We start from the raw sequence: 18,247 nt of genomic DNA, 5'->3' as shown, positions 1-18,247 counted from the left end.
AGAAAATATTACAACCATATCCTTATTGAGCTAAACTCCCATAGTCATTCCCCCCATTAACCATACCCCCCATAGGCATCACTCCCTCCCTTAACAATACTCCCCTACCCATTTACTCCTCCCCATACCCCTTCTCCAATTCCTATAGCCTCTACCTCCCTTTCTCCTCCTCTTTCCTTCTTATCTCTACCTTTTCACTACCTCGAACATTTTCCCTTCTCTTGTTGCCTCCTTTCTTCCTATGCCTTCCCTATCCCTCCCCTATCTTCCTCCTCCTCCTCCTTCTTCCTTATCATCTCCATCTTACCTCCTCCATCGTTCCTCCCCTCATCATAACTATTGACCCATATAGCAATTTTCTACCACCATATATTTCTCTCTCTCTCTCTCTCATAGCCATCAATTTTACGCGGCTCTGTCTCTTCTTTTAATGGAGTCTGCTTCTCTTGTCACCGGGAAATTAATTAAGGTGTCTTGTATTCTCTCTCTCTCTCTCTCTCTCTCTCTCTCTCTCTCTCTCTCTCTCTCTCTCTCTCTCTCTTTTATCAAGGTCTATTGTGTATTCTTCCGCCAGTCTGTCAACGCCATAAAAGAGAGAGAGAGAGAGAGAGAGAGAGAGCGAGTGAATGAAAGGGCAGTGGTGAAGAGATGACAAGGTGGAAACGCGTATCAATGGTATTCTAATTTTGTGTATACGAGTAGCAACCGCCGTAGTAGTAGTAGTAGTAGTAGTGGTAGTAGTAGTAGTAGTAGTAGTAGTAGTAGTAGTAGTGGTAGAACAAGTAACGCCACTCCATCATATGTCTTCAGGAGCACGGAACTCTATCACTGACTAATGTTCCGTGAGGTCAGGAGGGAATACGGTCATTAGTTTGGTCATATATGCGTGTGTGAAATAACCCGCCCTGTAGCCTGCTCCTTAAAACACCTCCCTTTGCATGCCCGGCCTCCACACGCCTCCCATTCCACTTGTCCCCATCCCCCACACCACGTCTTCCACACGCTTCTCCACACACACACATGCATACCATTCATCCCCTTTCCACACCTCCCTCACTCTTCCCCTCTCATCTTGCACCTCGTTTCTCTCTCCTTCGCTATTGCCCTCATGCCCCCCCTCCCCCCCGCCCCCCTTCCTCCTCCCACACCTTTCTGTATCCTCCTCTGCCTTCTCCATATCTTCCCTCACGCACCCTACCCTCCGTCACCCCTCCCATCATCACCCTTCTCACTCTTTTTCTCTCCTCTCTCTCTCTCCCTCTCTCTCCCATGAAGGCTTAAGTATGGCTTTCAAACTTACATACACCCTTCATGGTCTCCTTCTCTGCCATAAGATCCCTCCCCTCCTCCTCCTCCTCCTCCTCCTCCTCCTTCTTCCCTCTTCTTCCTCCCAGTCTTTACTCCACCTCAAAGCTTCCTCACTTATCCACACTCCTTTAGCTCCTCCTCCTCCTCCTCCTCCTCCTCAGAACCCCCTCAAGCTCCTCTCTCTCCCTCTCTCCTCTACCTCTTCCTCTACTCTTTCCCACGCCTCCTCCTCCTCCTCCTCCTCCTCTCGAAATGAAAGGATGCTTCCCTCCACTTACAATTAATTAAAGTTTTCATTAATTTCCGTGGCTGTTTTGGGGACATCTTGGAGGACGTGGGGTGGTGGTGGTGGTGGTGGTGGTGGTGGTGTATGATGGTGGACTGGTAGAGGTAGGTAGGTGGTGGAGGGAGGAGGGTGGTGGTTGTGTTGTAGTGGAGATGATGGTGGTGGTGATGTGGAATAGGTATGGTGGTGGTGATGTGGTGATGAAGACTGGCGTGGTGGTGTTGGCGTGTGGTGTTGAAGTTGAAGGTGGTGATGAAGGAAGTGGGTTGGTGGTATGGATGTGGAGTGAAGTGGAATGGATTGAAGTGGAATTGAGTAGAGGCCAGTCCTTCCTCCCTCTGCTTCTCTCCTCCCTTCTCTCCCTTCTCTCCCTTATCCTCCTCCCTTTTCATTCCCCTTTCCTCCACTCCTTACCTCTCCCTTCCCTCAAATTCCCTCCCTGTTTCCCTCCCTCCTCTTTCCTCCCTTCTCACGACATTAATCTCCAATCTTTCCTCCCTTCTCTCCCTTCACTCCCTTATTATCTCCCTTTTCCTCCTCCCTCTTCATTCCCCTTTCCTCCACTCCTTACCTCTCCCTTCCCTCTAATTCCCTCCCTGTTTCCCTCCCTCCTCTTTCCTCCCTTCTCACGACATTAATCTCCAATCTTTCCTCCCTCCTTCCTTCCTTCCGTCCTCATTTTCCTCCTCCCGTATCTCCTCCGTTTATCGCATGTTTCCTCCCTTTAATTCCCTCTTCTCTTCATTTACCTTTCTCCTCTCCTTCCCTCCTTCCTCTCCTTCATGTTTTCTCCCGATTCGCCCCACATTTCCTTCCTTCCTTCCTCCTCCGTCTCCATTTTTCCTCAATTTCTATACCCCATTTTTTTTTCTCCTTGTTTTGCATCCCTATCCACTCCTTCATTATCCTTCATCCTCTCCTTCCCTTTCTTCCTCTTCTTCATATTTCCTGCTTTGCCTGTTCCTATCTTTCCTTCCCTCTTCCTTTTCTGTCTTCTTATTTCCTTTCATTGCTGTTCCATTCCCTTCCCTTTGTTTGTTTTCCTTTTTTCAACATTCCTCTTCTAATTATTAATCTTCTTTCTCTTCTTCCTTTCTCCCTTTCCTTTATATTCCCTCCCTTTCTGCTTCCATCTTTCCTCCCTTCATTCTCCGTCTCCATATTTCTTTACTTTCCTATCCCCATTTTCTCCCTTTTCATGTCTTTCCTTCCTTTTAAATATACTCTCCTCTATTAACTTCCCTTTTCCTTCTCTTCAATAACCTTCTTTTTCCTCTCCTTCCTTCCTCCCTCTCCTCCCTATATCATTCCTTGTCTTTCCTCCCATTAATATTCTACCCTTTTCATTAACCTTCCTTCTCTCCCTCCCTCCTACCTCTTGTGTTATTTCTGATGCTCAATTCTCTCTTGAACTTTCTGGGAGGAGTAGCGGGAGAGGAAGGAGTTGGGACATGAGTGGAGGTTAGGGGGAGACTGATGAAGTGGGTAGGGAAGGGAAGGGAAGGGACGGGAAGGGAAGGGAAGGGACGGGAAGGGAAGGGAAGGGAAGGGAAGGGAAGGGAAGGGAAGCAAAGGCAGGAAAGGAGAAGAAGAAAGGGAGAGGGAAAGGAAAGGAAGGGAAGGAGAAAAAGGGGAGTGGGAAAGGAATGGAAGGGAAGAAGAATGGAAAGAAATGGAAGGGAAGGGAAAGGAAGGGGAAGAAAGGAAGGAAGGAAGGGAAGGAAGGAAGGCAGAAAGGAAGGGAATGAAAGGAAGGAAGGAAGGAAGGAAGGAAGGAGGAAAGAAGAAAGGAAGGGAAAGGAAAGGAAGGGAAGGAGAATTGAAAGAAATGGAAGGAAGGAAGGGAAAGGGAATGAAAGGAAGGAAGGAAGGAAGGAAGGAAGGGAAGGAGAAGATGACAGGGAGTGGGAAAGGAGAAGAGGGGAAAGAGAAGAAATAGAATGGAGGAAAAGAGGGAGAGGAAGGGAGAGAGATATAGAAAAAAAGTAGATAATTAAAATGACAGGTGAAGGAAAACGAAAAATAAATTAAGGAAGAGAGAGAGAGAGAGAGAGAGAGACCATGGAGCGAGGGAGGGGATGTAAAATAATGCCTGTGGGTGATGCAGGGGAATGGGTTTGGGGTCTTGGGGTCGCTGGTCTGGGGGTCTGGAGGTCTCATTACGTGGACTTAATGGGTGGAGCGTAATGAGTAATCTGGGTTTCTTGTTAAGCCCCGCCGCGAGACAGACAATTACAGACACACACAGACAGACACAGACGCTGGTACGAAAGCAAAGAAAGTCACAGATGGATTGAAACTCGACGCAGATTTTTATTTTTTTACAACAAAGGAGACAGCTCAAGGGCACACAAAAAGGAAACAATAATTAAAAAAGCCCGCTACTCGCTGCTCCTAAAAAGAATCCAAAGAGGTGACCGAAAGAGAGGTTAGTTTCGGAAGGAGCGGTGTCCGGATACCAGATACACACACATACGCAGAGAAGACACATATCAAGGTAAATACATAGATAACAATGATACATAGAAACAGACACAAAGAAAGACATGCAGATAAGAGACGGACACAGACGCAAAGATTCAAACAGGACGCAGACAAACAAACGCCCTAAAAGACACATATAAAAAGACAGATACATAGATACCAACACAAGGACACATACAAACACAAACACAGCTAGATACATAGATAAACACATAAACTGACGCAGAGAATACATAGAGACGAGAAACATATAGCAACGCAGAGATACATGCATATACAGACACATGCCCAGAGACACACAAACAGACACGGACACAGGTAGATAGACACAGAAACACCTTAGCATCCAGTCCAGGTGAATTGTGTTCTATTCGTGTGTGTGAAAATATTGTGTTTAGGGAAAGGGGTGGTGATGGTGGTCCTAAAGTGTTTTACTACTACTACTACTACTACTACTACTACTACTACTACTACTACTTTTTAATAGGCCTCCATCCATTAGAGTCGCGTTGTGAGCGGTATCTTTTCTCATATCCTTTCACAAAGCACTTTATTGGCCCCTACTACTACTACTACTACTACTACTACTACTACTACTACCACTACCACTACTACCACTCCCACTACTACCACTTCTACTACTACTAAAACAATATCTACAACGGCCCAAGGCATAGAAAATACATGCTCAGTTTTATTTTACTTTTCATCTACTCTCCCGCCATGAATTTCCATAATATCGTAACAGCTGGAGAGGGGAAGGACGGACCCTTTTCAGAATGGCCCCATAATTTTTCTCCCGTTTTTATTCGTCCCTAAATTAACTCTGACGTCCTCTATGGGTTGAAGGGGGGAAGATAAAGAACGCAGAATATATCCCTGACCTCCTCTTCCTCTTCCTCCCCCTCCTCCTCCTCCTCCTCCCTCTGTGACACCTTCTCTTTCCGTTTAAAATTCCTATGGACCTTCCTTCGCCTCTTCATATACCTTTTTCAGTATCATCATCATCATCATCATTATTATTTTCATGGTCTTTTTTTTTTTTTTTCATCCACCTCCCTCTCTTCCTCTTCCTTCTTCCTTTCTTCCTCCACTTTGCTCTCTTTCCTTCCTTCTTTTTCCTCTTTGATCTTCCTCTTCTCTCAGTTCTCTCTCTCTCTCTCTCTCTCTCTCTCTCTCTCTCTCTCTCTCTCTCTCTCTCTCTCTCTCTCTCTCTCTCTCTCGCTTACCTGGAAACAATAATTTATGCATCATTAACACAGGTGCGCATTAGCTCTGTTACCTGGTAAACTTTTAATTAATACCTGCCCCCAGTTGTTTAATAAAAGTCAAATCCCTTCTGGTAATGAAAGAATAAAATGCAGGAAGTAAACGGGTTCATCGGTCTTCTTTCCTCATTAAACTGTTTTTCCTGTTTGTTTTCTTATAAGGGGATCATTACGGAACGGGGTGGGGTCGTACGGGGCGGGGTGGGGTAGGGGGTTAGGGGGGAGGTAGGGAGGGACAGGGGTGGATTTTTCATTTTCCTTGTGAGCTTATTCTCCTTCCTTTCCTCTCCCTTCCATTCCTTTCCCATTCCCTGTTTTCTCCTTCCCTTCCTTTCCTTTCCCTCTCCCTTTCTCCTTTCCTTTCCTCTCCCTTCCTTCTTCCTCCCTTCCATTCCTTTCCATCTCCCTTTCTTCCTCTCCTTCCCCTCTTTCCTTTCCCTCTCCCTTTCTTCTCCTTTCCTTCCTTTGCTTTCCTCACCTTTCTTTCCTCCCTTTCTCTCCTTTCCCTCTTTTTCTCGTGTCTCTCCTTTCCTTCCCCTGTCTCTCTCTTCTTCTCTTTCCCCTCCTCTCCTTTCCAATTACCTGTCCTCTTCTCCCTTTCCTTTCCCACTGACCTTTCTTCTCCTCTTCCTTTCCAATGCTGACCGGGCTTTAAATCGCTTGATATAGTGATTCCAAGATCCTTTTCTTTACTTACTGCAGAAAGTTGTTGGCCATTCATTACGTACCGAACGCGATTGTTATTTTTTCCGATGTGCAACACTTTACATTTGTCAACGTTAAATTTCATTTGCCATTGATTGGCCCAACGTGCAAGTCGATCTAGATCTGATTGTAAATCTTCTTCGTCGAGTGTCGCAGTTACTTTACTAGCAATTTTTTGTGTCATCAGCAAATTTTGATGCTTTGCAAGTGAGCCCATCATCGATATCATTAACATAAATTAAGAAGAGCATGGGGCCAAGCACTGATCCTTGAGGTACGCCGCTTCTGACGTCGAGCCAGTTAGATGTAACACTGTTTAGAACTACTCTCTGTTTCCGCTCAGAGAGCCAGTCCACAAGCCAATTGTGAATGTTACCCGAGATACCGTGCGCCAATAGTTTGCTGAGACCCTATTATTGCTTTTAGGACTGGGGACTGGAAGGGGCTGGTGTGGACAGTTTTTAAAGAAGTATTGGGCTGCGTAGAGATGGGGCTATGATTGCTTTTACGACTGGGGACTGGAAAGGGCTGGTGTGGACTTGAAGCTGTCTATTCCCTGAGAGCCGAAAGAAGCTGCCTCGTTCCCGGTGCGTGTGTTTCATCCAGACGGCTCGTTAGGGCAGCGCCGGTGAGGGCTTTGTTGTGCCGGCGGTGATGAGCGGTGCGAAGACTCATTGCTGCTGCCGGGGAAGTGTTTGCCGGCGAGGAGGAAGAGGAAAAATAGTGAAGGATGGCCCCGCTTTGTGCTGAGGAGGCGGCGAGTGTAGCACGCACACACACGCGCACACACACACACACACACACACACACACACACACACACACATACGCACACTCGTACACTCGTACACACACACACACACCCTTGCCACGCCACCGCAAGCCTCTCGTCATCCGTCTGAAGAGAACTTGATTGCGACACACTCGAGGTCTCGATATTTTGCTTCTGGCCCGCGATTCTATTTGTTGCGTTTCAATGCTTGTAAAAATGGACCAAAATATTTTCCTCTAAATAATAGTTTCCTTTTTTCCCCTGCAGACAGCGCGGAGGGCCGGGCGTGAGTGGTGCAGCGGATCCTGGTGCTTCAGGCCGCTGGGAGGCGTGCTGAGCGCTGCCGCCGCCAATAATCCCGAGCTGGTGACGCTGATTTATGAGCCACGGTGCTGCGGGGTCACGCGGCGCGCCTCAGGGATCCAGCAGCCGCAGCTCAGCGGGGCCTTGATGAGCCCGGGGGCGGCGGGCGTCACGGCGGCCGAGCGTCCATGGTGGTGAGGCGGCGGCGCGCTGCTCGCCAGGACCACGGCTGTAGTTGACGATTCGTGCGGGCGGCGAGGCGAGGACCTCAGGCAGGGCGGCGTGCACGGGGGACATGGAGCTGGTGACGGGGCGGGGCGGGGCGCGGCGCGGACGTGCGGTGGTGGGGCTGGATGTGGTGAGCCACACACTGCCCCGCTCCTACCGCGCCCCCGCCCAGCACCCCTGCTGTCCGCTGCCCGCCTCCCCGCCGCCAGTCCCGCCCCAGGACGAGGTGTGCAGCGAGCCAGACTGCCTCGGCTGCCACCCTGACCTCTGCTCAGAGGACCCAAACCTCCACTGCAGCGCCTTCTCGCCCTACTCCGCCCACCAGCCCCCCGCCACGCCCCCAGGCGACTGGCGGGAGAATGACGGGGGCGAGTGCCCCTCCTGTAAGTACGCGGCGCCGCCTCCCTGTGCCTGCCCCGACCCCAGCTGCCGGGGCACCAACCGGCCGCCCCCGCCCTGCCCCTGGGACTACTGCCCGCCCCACCGGGAGGCTCCGGTGCACGGCCACACACACATCGCCCACGACGTGCACGACGCCCACGACCTGTACCGGGGCAGGGCGGCCTCGGACTGCTCGGTGAGTGTGTGCGTGTACGTGTGTGCGTGTGCGTTTGCGTGTGCGTGTGTATGTGTATGTTTGTGTGTAGGTTGATCGGTAAATGACGTCCTTTCATCGCAAATTGGTTCGAACATTTTAATTCAGGAGTAGATGATGAGAGGACGACATGGAGATGAGGCCGCGGACTGACATTTAGGATTGCCAATCCCAGCGGGGCAGCGGCCTGGCCGGGACGCCGCCGCCGCCGCCGCCGCTGCTGTGATGGCCGCCAATCACGAGGGGGTGATCACTTGTCTGTCAGGTCGTGTTTGACTAAAACTTGAAAGTATCCAACTCTAGGCAGCAAATGTTGGGGTGTATAAAACATTCCCAAAGCTAAAGTTACCACCACTCAGACAAACTTTGTACATGATTTTTTTTCCATTAATTAAAGTGATGGACAACCAATAGCCGTCCCAAAGTCATCAGGAAGGACATGATTGGCTGTGGCTGCATGGAGGAAACCTTTGATTGGTGGCGGACGTGGACGCGGGATGAGTGGGGGAGGAGGGGGATGAAGGGGGGGGAGGGCAGCCGCAGCATCTCTCAGCCATCAGAGACTATTAGCATCATGGAAACCCTCCTTCACAGCCTCCGTCGTGGTGTATGTGTGTGTGTGTGTGTGTGTGTGTGTGTGTGTGTGGAAATACATAGGTGGGCGGGAGCTGGATCGACGAAAGGAGAGCCAGGAATAGAACTAATGACCCTTACCTGTTGAGAGAGAGAGAGAGAGAGAGAGAGAGAGAGTCAGAATAAGGATACAGAAAACCCAATATCTATATATGTACACACACACACACACACACACACACACACACACACACACACACACACACGCTCATACCTTTATCTCCCTTCACTGATGCAAAACATAAGTAACCTTCTTTCCCTCCTCCTCCTCCTCCTCCTCCTCCTCTTCTTAAATCACCATCTCCTCCTCCTCCGTATTCTGCACATTCTTTATTTCACCTCTACCAACCACTTCTTCCATCACCACCACCTTTCTCTCCTCCTCTACACCACCACCACCACCACCACCACCGCTACTAACCCCCCCCCCACCCCACCCCACTACCACAACCACCACCATCACCATCACCCCCTCTCTCTCCCCAGCTCCCCAAACTCCTGAGCCTTGAAGAGCGCCTCAGCACGGCCCTGGGACGCCCCCCGGACCCCCACACACACTACCACCCCTGCGGCAACAACTCCAGGGTCAGCCTCAACAGCTACGCTCCCCACGCCGCGCCCCCCGCCTACCTCCCCCATAACCACGTCTACCCCCCCGAGGCGTTCCCCCCGGCGGGCTCTCGTCTCAGCAGGAGCCTCGAGGACCTGCCGAAGGACATTAAGGACCATATTCTGAGGTGTCAATGTTCCTGCGACCACATGGGATACGGGAACTTTTCGGTGAGTGTGTGTGTGTGTGTGTGTGTGTGTGTGTGTGTGTGTGTGTGTGTGTGTGTGTTTTGTTAGGAATTAGGCCATTTAACCAAGGGATTAGACAAATTAACTATTTCCCTTATGGAACTAGTCTCGGGCCGATGGTTCAAGCCAACTCTGAGTATCGTCTGAGCTCAAATAAGCCTTGGATGGTACTTAAATACTTCGGTCATCGGCTCCGAGACCGAGACAATCACCTTATTCACTGCCTGAAGACTAATCACATTTACCATGAAAGGAATAACAATAGTTCAGTGTAATGTAATGTTATGTAATGTTATGTTATGTTATGTTATGTTATGTTTCTCGTCTCCTCTCAGGGCACGTCGCTCCACCGCCTGCCCGGCCTCAGCAACGGGTGCTCCTCGCTCAGCACCAAGAACAGCAGCCGCGAGGACTTGTCTCAGGACCTTACGCAGCTCAGCGACACGCACAAAGGTAGGTGGGTGGCGACTGGGCTTTGTTACACACACACACACACACACACACACACACACACACACACACACACACACACACACACACATTCCTTACACACAAATACACACTGGTACACACACGCACATGAAGGTGGGGCAGAGGTGTTTGTCCTTTACACTCATACATAATACCCGCACAGAGGCAAGCAGGGGGCACTGTTACTTCATGACACACAGGTAAACACATGAACACATACACATCACATAGGTATACATCCAGTCATTTCCTCTCTCTTGTCCACACATCCATCCATCACAAAGTACATGTCTTGCAAACTCTCGGGGGCTTCGTGGTGCAGTGGTTAGCACACTCGACTCACAACCGAGAGAGCCCGGGTTCGATTCCCGGGCGGAGTGGAAAAAATTGGGCAGCTTTTCCGATACCCTACGCCCCTGTCCACCCAGCAGTGAATGGGTACCAGGTATTAATCGGGGGTTGTGTCCCGTCTCCTGGGGTCTGTTCCCTTCTCCTATAATTCCTTCCCCTTCTGTCTCCTTCCGGCATATGACCACAGATGTTGCGCCGACTAAACGAAACTTTCCAACTTTTCTTGCAAACTTTCACTCGTAATAGCAGTCCTTCATTTCCCTTTCGTAATTATTCTCTGCACCACCTCCTTACGATGCCAGTTAACCAGTAGCTGCGGGGGTCATGTTTCTTAAAGGCCCCTCAAAGCGAGAAAAATGCGAAAAATCATCACTCACGCAAACTATTTCATAATATATATCAACGCATTTGTGATCAGTTTTTGCATCATCTATTTTTGGGAGTTTAGGCTATAACATAACAAAAATTTGGCCTGTAGCTGGTACACGGTAAAGCCACAAATTTGGCCCACCGCTGCTAATGGGTTAAATCTCTCTGAGGCAGTAGACGGCTCTCATTAACCTTACCTTCACGTGTCTTCTTTGCCCAGCCGTCCACGCTCTTCCCTTCTACATCCACTCGTTGCAAGAGGAGTTTCGCATTTCGTCTTATTCTCAAGCATTTCGGAGCTTTCACACACCCACATTTGATTACGCTTTCTCGGAGGCTGTGAGTCTGTACACGGGTAGTTTTATGAGCCTGGTGGTGGTGTGACAAGGTGTCTGCGCTATCAATGTGAAAAGTCACTCCTGAGAACCCGACTAATGTCCTTTTTTGGCTTTTGAAAATGTTTGTTGTGAGGCGAATGCGTCCGAGAATGATGGGCGAGAGAGAGAGAGAGAGAGAGATATTACAATGAAAAAAAAATATTAAAAAGAGAAGCTTCGACGTTTTCTAACAAATACACACCCACGCGCGCACGCACACACACGCGCACACACACACACACACACACACACACACACACACACACACACACACACACACACTCAAAAGCACCCACTCCCCCCCAGAAAAAAAAGACATACTCCTCTTCTTTCTCTGTTTCTTCGTTGCATAGAAGCTTCAAGTCAACGCTTCAAACAATATAAAATGAAGCCTGCTCTCGCTTGCCCGCTTCCTCCTTCTGCTGCATCATGAAAGACAAGTCAGCGTGAGCCTCAGCAACGCACCGGCCTCGTCACGTGACCTTTGTGCTGACTCCTCTGCATTAAGTATTGCCGGCAGTGTTGCGGAAGCCCCGAGGAAACACTGGCATTGCAAAGATGGACGTGTGTGTGTGGGTGTTGTGTGTGTGTGTGTGTGTGTGTGTGTGTGTGTGTGTGTGTGTGTGTGTGTGTGTGTGTATGACTGTCCCTCCGTCAGTCAGTCAGTCAGTCAGTCAGTTCGCGAGCGCTTTCCTTGACATGCAAAGAGGAAGTTACGTAAACTCGATGGAAATACAACTTGTGTGTGAAGGCATAAGTGTGAAAGTAAAGAATGTCTGCGTAAAGTATTAAAGTGTCGTGCTGTAATTTTCTTTGTCGCTACTTAAACCTCCTTCGGCGCACGACAACTTCGAACAAATTTTTCTTCCTCCAGGAGCGTCGACTCTAAGCTTCCTTCATGGACGTAGAGTTCCTCGCCTATCTTCCGGTGCACAGAACTTTTAGCCTTGCAGGACACAGAGCCTCTGAACACCTCTCCGTGACACTGAGGGGCGTATTACTAAACATTTCGTCGCCCAAATTCACATATTTGACAAGGTTTTCGTAGGAGTTTTGGGCATTTCCAGGAGTAGTTTTATGGCCCTGGTGGTAGTCTGACCCTTCTTCTGTACTGTGAACCTAAAGAAACCCGATTGATCCCCTCTTTGACCTTTTGAAATGGCTGATGTGAGAACAGAACGTGTTTTATAATACCGACCTGAATTCCTTGCCTTCCTTCCGGGGCACAGAACCTCTAAACTTTCTTGCTTCCGGGGCACAGAACCTCTAAACTTTCTTGCTTCCGGGGCACAGAACCTCTAAACTTTCTTGCTTCCGGGGCACAGAACCTCTAAACTTTCTTGCTTCCGGGGCACAGAACCTCTAAACTTTCTTGCTTCCGGGCACAGAACCTATAATCTTTCGTGCTTCTGGGGCACAGAACCTCTAAACTTTCTTGCTTCCGGGGCACAGAACCTCTAAACTTTCTTGCTTCCGGGGCACAGAACCTCTAAACTTTCTTGCTTCCGGGGCACAGAACCTCTAAACTTTCTTGCTTCTGGGGCACAGAACCTCTAAACTTTCTTGCTTCTGGGGCACAGAACCTCTAAACTTTCTTGCTTCTGGGGCACAGAACCTCTAAACTTTCTTGCTTCTGGGGCACAGAACCTCTAAACTTTCTTGCTTCTGGGGCACAGAACCTCTAAACTTTCTTGCTTCTGGGGCACAGAACCTCCAAACTTCCCTCCGGAGCACAGAATATTTTATTCTTTAACTTACTTCTGCAAGCTAAATAAGACAAGCCCGGCCAGCGTGATGGCTGCCGCGGCGAAATGTTCAGTGGACGGTTTGTGCAATGTTAGCAAGAGCTCGGGCGACTTGTAATAACTCGAAATGTACACCACTGAGTGCCGGGAATCGAACCTTGGGCCCCAGGAGTAGAAGTCGGGGCAGTAAACCAACTTAGCCACTGATGAGCACTCAGTGTTATACATTTCGAGATTTATCCGTGCGTTATTGTAATTACTTTGAAATATATTAATACCGTATGTCATTGTAGGTTGATGAAAAGCCTTGCCAGAAACCACGAGTGTGGGCGAGGTCACTTTTCCTCAGGTCCACAGCGGTGCCCGGGGTGTCAGGTTAGTGCCGCAGAAGTGGCCTCTGGCGCGGCGACGCCTTACTTCATCAGCGGCTGAAATGGTTTGCTGCCAAGGCTTCTATTATGAAGACCCGGGTTCGATTCCCGACACTGTTTCCTTTTCCCTTTCTCCCCCATCCCTTCCACAACGCCTCTTTTTCCTCCTTGAAATATGAAGTATCGCCGCATATTGATACGAGGAAAATGAATTTATAAGACCTCCCGCAGCGGGATGTCTTGTCTTAGTCTCCCTCCCAGACCCTGAGGAGGAGTATCAGGAAAAGCTATTACCCGCCCTGAATATTATAACACCCGCCGGGACGGGCCGCGCCGGTAATACTCCCGCGACTCAAAAATCCATAAGAAGAAAAAATGTTGAATCTGACATTTTAAAACCCTGGAGATGTATTTGATAAACCGACTTTTTTTCAACGACACCAACTTTTGCGTTTTTTCTTTGTAATATTGCGAAGTGGCTTTCCATGTTTTATTTTACCAGTTTTTCACCCCCCGAGCAGCCTTAGGGGGGAACATTCATTACAGGACGTGACGGGCGCCTGGCCTTGTTGAATGACCGCGCGGGAGTGTTGGCGGAGGACATTATCGCGTTGGCCAGGCAGATGGGTCTAAAAGGGCTGATAATTGAGTTCCCTCGTTTTTATTCTAGTGCTCCTGTATGCTAGTTTTTTTATGCGCCGTGAGAGTTGCCAGACACGTGAAACTGTTGAAAAATAATAGTTACAATAGTGCCAATGATAATAACTACCACCACAATTACTACTACTACCACCACTACCACTACTAACAATAACAACATCTGCAACAATAATCACACTCCATTAATGATAACTGCAAGAGAGAAGCCTTCCACAACCCGGCGAGTGTAACGGAGAAGGGTAAAAAAAAGTTGATCATGACCAAAGTTTCCCAAGAAGACTCGTGGAGCAAAACTTCCGCTGATAAAGTTTGCGCCGGACGCCCGAAATAAATAATTGATGAATTTAATAAAACATGACCAAGGAAAGGAAAAGTTTGCGGGAATATACCATAACGAAAATAAGATAAGAAAAAGAAAGCCAACAATAATTAGTGTAAAAAAATGGCGATGGAAAATTAAAAAGAAACCAGAATGTTAATGTGTTTTGGACGTCTTGAAGAAAAATATTTGAAGTAAAGCAGAAAAAAAACATGACCTTAAAACGTGCGTTGTTTCGTTATGTAAAAACTGCTTGTAGAATTTATTAAGTAGTAATGATTCTGCCTTTACCTCTTGTTTCCCCTGCAGCTCTTATTGTTAACGTTTTGTGCGTATCTCAGAAAAGCACACAGCTGACCTCCGGCCGCGTTCTAGGTAGGCGGTGGCTGAGTGGTTAGCGTGCTGGGCTCACAATTTCCACGCTATGGACAACATCGGTTCGAATCCCCACGCTGCCACCTGGGATTTTTCAGTCACCGCCGAGTGGCCTAAGACTACCCACATGCTGTCCAGGACTCTAGAAGAAACCGTCCAGTGAATCAAGAATGAGTTCCGGGGGCCAGCATGAGCCAAGCATAAATGGCGCCACTATAAAAATTGCCTGCGCCGTGACGGGCTTGGGTCGATCATCTGACCCCTGAAGAAGTCCCACCGGTGCTGTGGGCGGGGATGTTAAAAAAAAAAAAAAAAAAAAAAAAAAAAAAAAAAAAAACTCAGACCAACGGCAGGTTCTTTTATGTTATTACCATCATTACTATCCCATACCTCTCCTCTTGGCTTCTTCGTACCGCACAATTACTAACAGAGAACATTAGAATGATGGACGTAGCCATTAGCCCCCAAAGTGGTTCATGGAAAGCTCGTAGGACACATGGTCTGGCTGACTGACATTGTTGGGACTCACCTCGAAGGAATGGTCTAGGAGAGATCTTTAACATTGCGTAAATATACATATCGTAATAACAGATTTATGAGTTATCGATATGATTTCTTCAACTTTCTTTAGTACTTACCTTTATCACCATTTATCTATATATCACCCAATTTTATCCTCTCGTTTTCTTTTCTTAACAAATCTGAACTTGCGCGTTTCACGATGGCAAGTAATGAAATATATATATTTTTTTATATTCTCTCAGTAGCCTTTTACGTATCCAGTCATCTGTGAATATAGTTCAGTAGCTTCTATCTGTTTCAAGAGCGTGAAGTCCGTCTGCCATCTTCGATAATAGCTCTGTGTTACAAGCTCTCCCTTCCTATTCTTGACAACCGTTCCAACAATATCAGTCAGCCAGACTTTGTTCGACATAAACAGTCTATGCAACACTTTTACGGCTGAGTAGCTACATGCAACTTTTTTTCTCTTTCAATAACATCGTGGATCAAATAGAACAAAAGAAACATAATTGGAGGCTCTGTATGTGGCATTCAACGAGGGCGAGAAATCGTTTAGGCGCTGCCGTTATTTTCTGAAGATGTAGTAACCGACATTTTCTAATAAGAGAGAGAGGGAGTCTGAAAGAGGGCCGCATGTGTGTGGGAATGGTATCTGTAATGAGGAGGTGAAGGATATCGAGGGATGGTGGTGGTGGAGAAGATGGTGGAGGCGGTGGAGGTGGTGGTGGTGTCGGCGGCTGCTGCAAGACACGCCTGGACGCCCGACAGATGCGTCAAAGTAATCTTCAAACGCTTCACTGACTTATTGGTGTGAGGGTGGACAGATTGAGGGAGGGAGGGAGGGAGGGAGGAGAAGGGAGAGAGAGTGAAGGAAAGGAAAGAGAGGGACAGGTGGAAAAGGGAAAGGAAAGGAATGAAAGGAAAGGAAAGAAAAGGAATGAAAGGAAAGAAAAGGAAAGTGAGGGACAGGTGAAAAGGGAAAGGATATGAAAGGAAAGGAAATTAAATGCAAGAAAATGAAAGAAAAGGAGAGGAGAGGAAAGGAAAGGAAAGTAGATGAAAGGAAAGGGAATTATAATAGGGTGAAGGGAAAGAGAATAAAAGGGTGAATAAGAAAGGAAAAGAGAAGAAGAAGGAACAGGAAGGAAAGAAAAGGAAAGGAAAGGAATGAAAAGAGGATAGAGAAGGGGGATAATATGTAAAGCGTTAGTCTGTACACTTTCCTCCTCCTCCTCCTCCTCTTCCTCCTCCTCCTCCTCCTCCTCCTCCTCCTCCTCCTCCTCCTCCTCTTCATTGCACTTGAGATTAAGGCATGAAACACCTCCTTCATCTTCCTCCATTCGTCTCCTCCTCCTCCTCGTCCTCGTCCTCGTCCTCCTCCTCCTCCTCCTCCTCCTCCTTTGCCTTGAGGGACACTTGTTGTCACTCATGTTAACAGATTGCCTTTGACCCTCAGTGACACCTCCTCCTCCTCCTCCTCCTCCTCCTCCTCCTCCTCCTCCTCCTCCTTCCTCTTCCTCCTCTTAGTCTTTTTTCACTACATTATTTCTTTCCTTAACTTTACTTATCTCATTTATTCTACTTCCTTCTTTTTTCCCCTTTGCTGTTTCCTTCCCTATCATTCCCTCGCTTCACTTTTTTTTCATTTTTTTTCCTTATCTTTCCCTCGTCTCATCTTTTATTTTCCTTCCTTTATTTCCCTTTCTATTTCTATCTATCCCTCGCCACACCATATCTATTTTTCTTCCTATTTTTTCCTTCCTATTCCTTTCTCTCTATCTTTCCCTCGCTTCACCATATGTTTTTTCTTCCTTCTTTTCCCTTGTTATTTCCCTCCCAATCTTTCATTTTTCTTCCTTTATATTCTATTTCTATCTATCCCTCGCCACGTCATATCTATTTTTCTTCCTATTTTTTCCTTCCTATTCCTTTCTCTCTATCTTTCCCTCGCCTCGCCATTTTTATTTTTCTTCCTTTTTTTCTGCCAAGCTATTTCTCGCCCAATCTTTCCCTCGCTCGCTCTCACAACAATGCTGCATCATCGACCCCAGCGCCTCGGACTGATCTTAAAGCTTTCTCTCTCTCTCTCTCTCTCTCTCTCTCTCTCTCTCTCTCTCTCTCTCTCTCTCTTGCTTTTTTCTTTTTTTTTCCTTCTTTCCTTCTTTCTTTCTTTTGTTTCTTTCTTTCTTCCTTTTTCCTTCCTTCTTTCTTTCTTTTTTCTTTTCTCTTTCGTTTTCTTTCTTTCCTTCTTTCTTTCTTTTTTGCTTGCTTGCTTTTCCTTTCTTTGTTTTTTCCTTTCTTCCTTTCTCTCTCTCTCTCTCTCTCTCTCTCTCTCTCTCTCTCTCTCTCTCTCTCTCTCTCTCTCTCTCTCTCTCTCTCTCTCTCTCTCTCTCTCTCTCTCTCTCTCTCTCTCTCTCTCTCTCTCTCTCTCGCCCGCTCACTTTTCTTTCCCTTCGGTCTATCTACACACGAGGGGGAGATAAGCCGAGAGTTGAGAGAAGAGAGAAGATGATGGAGAGTGCCTAAACCCAAGCTCGTATCTATCAAAAAATGTAAAGGGCTATCCTGTATTTTCTTCCTCTTGTTGTTGTTCCTCTTCACTCCCTCTTTTCTCCCTCCTCATCTCCTATCCCTTCTCCTTGTATGTCTTCCTTCCCATCTTGTCTCTCATTCTCCTATCCCTTCTCCTTGTATGTCTTCCTTCCCATCTTGTCTCTCCTTCTTCTTGTTCCTCTTCCTTTCCTCTTTCTTTCCACTCTTTCCGTTTCTTTCTGATCATCGTCTCTTCCTCTCTATCTAACAGTTTATCGTCTTTGCCCTTCCCTTTGTATCTCTTTCTTTCTCTCCATCCCTCCTTCTTGCTTGGGTTTCCCCTCTCCGTAATCCTATATCCCTCTATCCCTTTCCTTTATCCTTGTTTCCCATCTTGTTTCTCTCCTTCTTGTTGTTGTTGCTGTTATTCCTTCCTCGCTTAACACTCTTTCCTCACCTCTGAACGCCTTGTCTCTCTTTTTCTCTTACAGTTTATTCTCCTCTCTTTTTTTCCTTTGTTCCTCTTCCCATATCTCTCTCTCTCTCTCTCTCTCTCTCTCTCTCTCTCTCTCTCTCTCTCTCTCTCTCTCTCTCTCTCTCTCTCTCTCTCTCTCTCTCTCTCTCTCTCTCTCTCTCTCTCTCTCTCTCTCTCTCTCTCTCTCTCTCTCTCTCTCTCTCTCTCTCTCTCTCTCTCTCTCTCTCTCTCTCTCTCTTCTTCCTCTCTTCTATCGCTTCGTCGTTCCTCCTCCCTCGTCCAAATTCTTCCTCCTTCCCTC

General features: G+C 47.7%; 1 protein-coding gene across 3 annotated transcripts in view; it reads left to right on the top strand.

Annotated features, from left to right (window-relative positions):
• LOC126986591 (dipeptidase 1-like) overlaps positions 1-18,247 on the top strand; it is a 337,773-nt gene that overhangs the window by 93,982 nt on the left and 225,544 nt on the right. For all 3 annotated transcript variants that reach the window (XR_007739832.1, XM_050842852.1, XM_050842853.1), the window contains exons 2-4: positions 7,090-7,930; positions 9,068-9,361; positions 9,715-9,832. Coding sequence is in view for 2 of the 3 variants with exons in the window: in XM_050842852.1 (XP_050698809.1) it covers positions 7,421-7,930; positions 9,068-9,361; positions 9,715-9,832 (922 nt within the window). In the remaining variant the exon portion in view is untranslated. The remainder of the gene's footprint in view (positions 1-7,089; positions 7,931-9,067; positions 9,362-9,714; positions 9,833-18,247) is intronic.

The sequence above is a fragment of the Eriocheir sinensis genome, chromosome 62, assembly GCF_024679095.1.
Source record: "Eriocheir sinensis breed Jianghai 21 chromosome 62, ASM2467909v1, whole genome shotgun sequence".
NCBI lineage: Eukaryota > Metazoa > Arthropoda > Malacostraca > Decapoda > Varunidae > Eriocheir > Eriocheir sinensis.
Note: the sequence above shows the minus strand (reverse complement) of the source record. Positions and strands in the feature narration are given on the sequence as shown.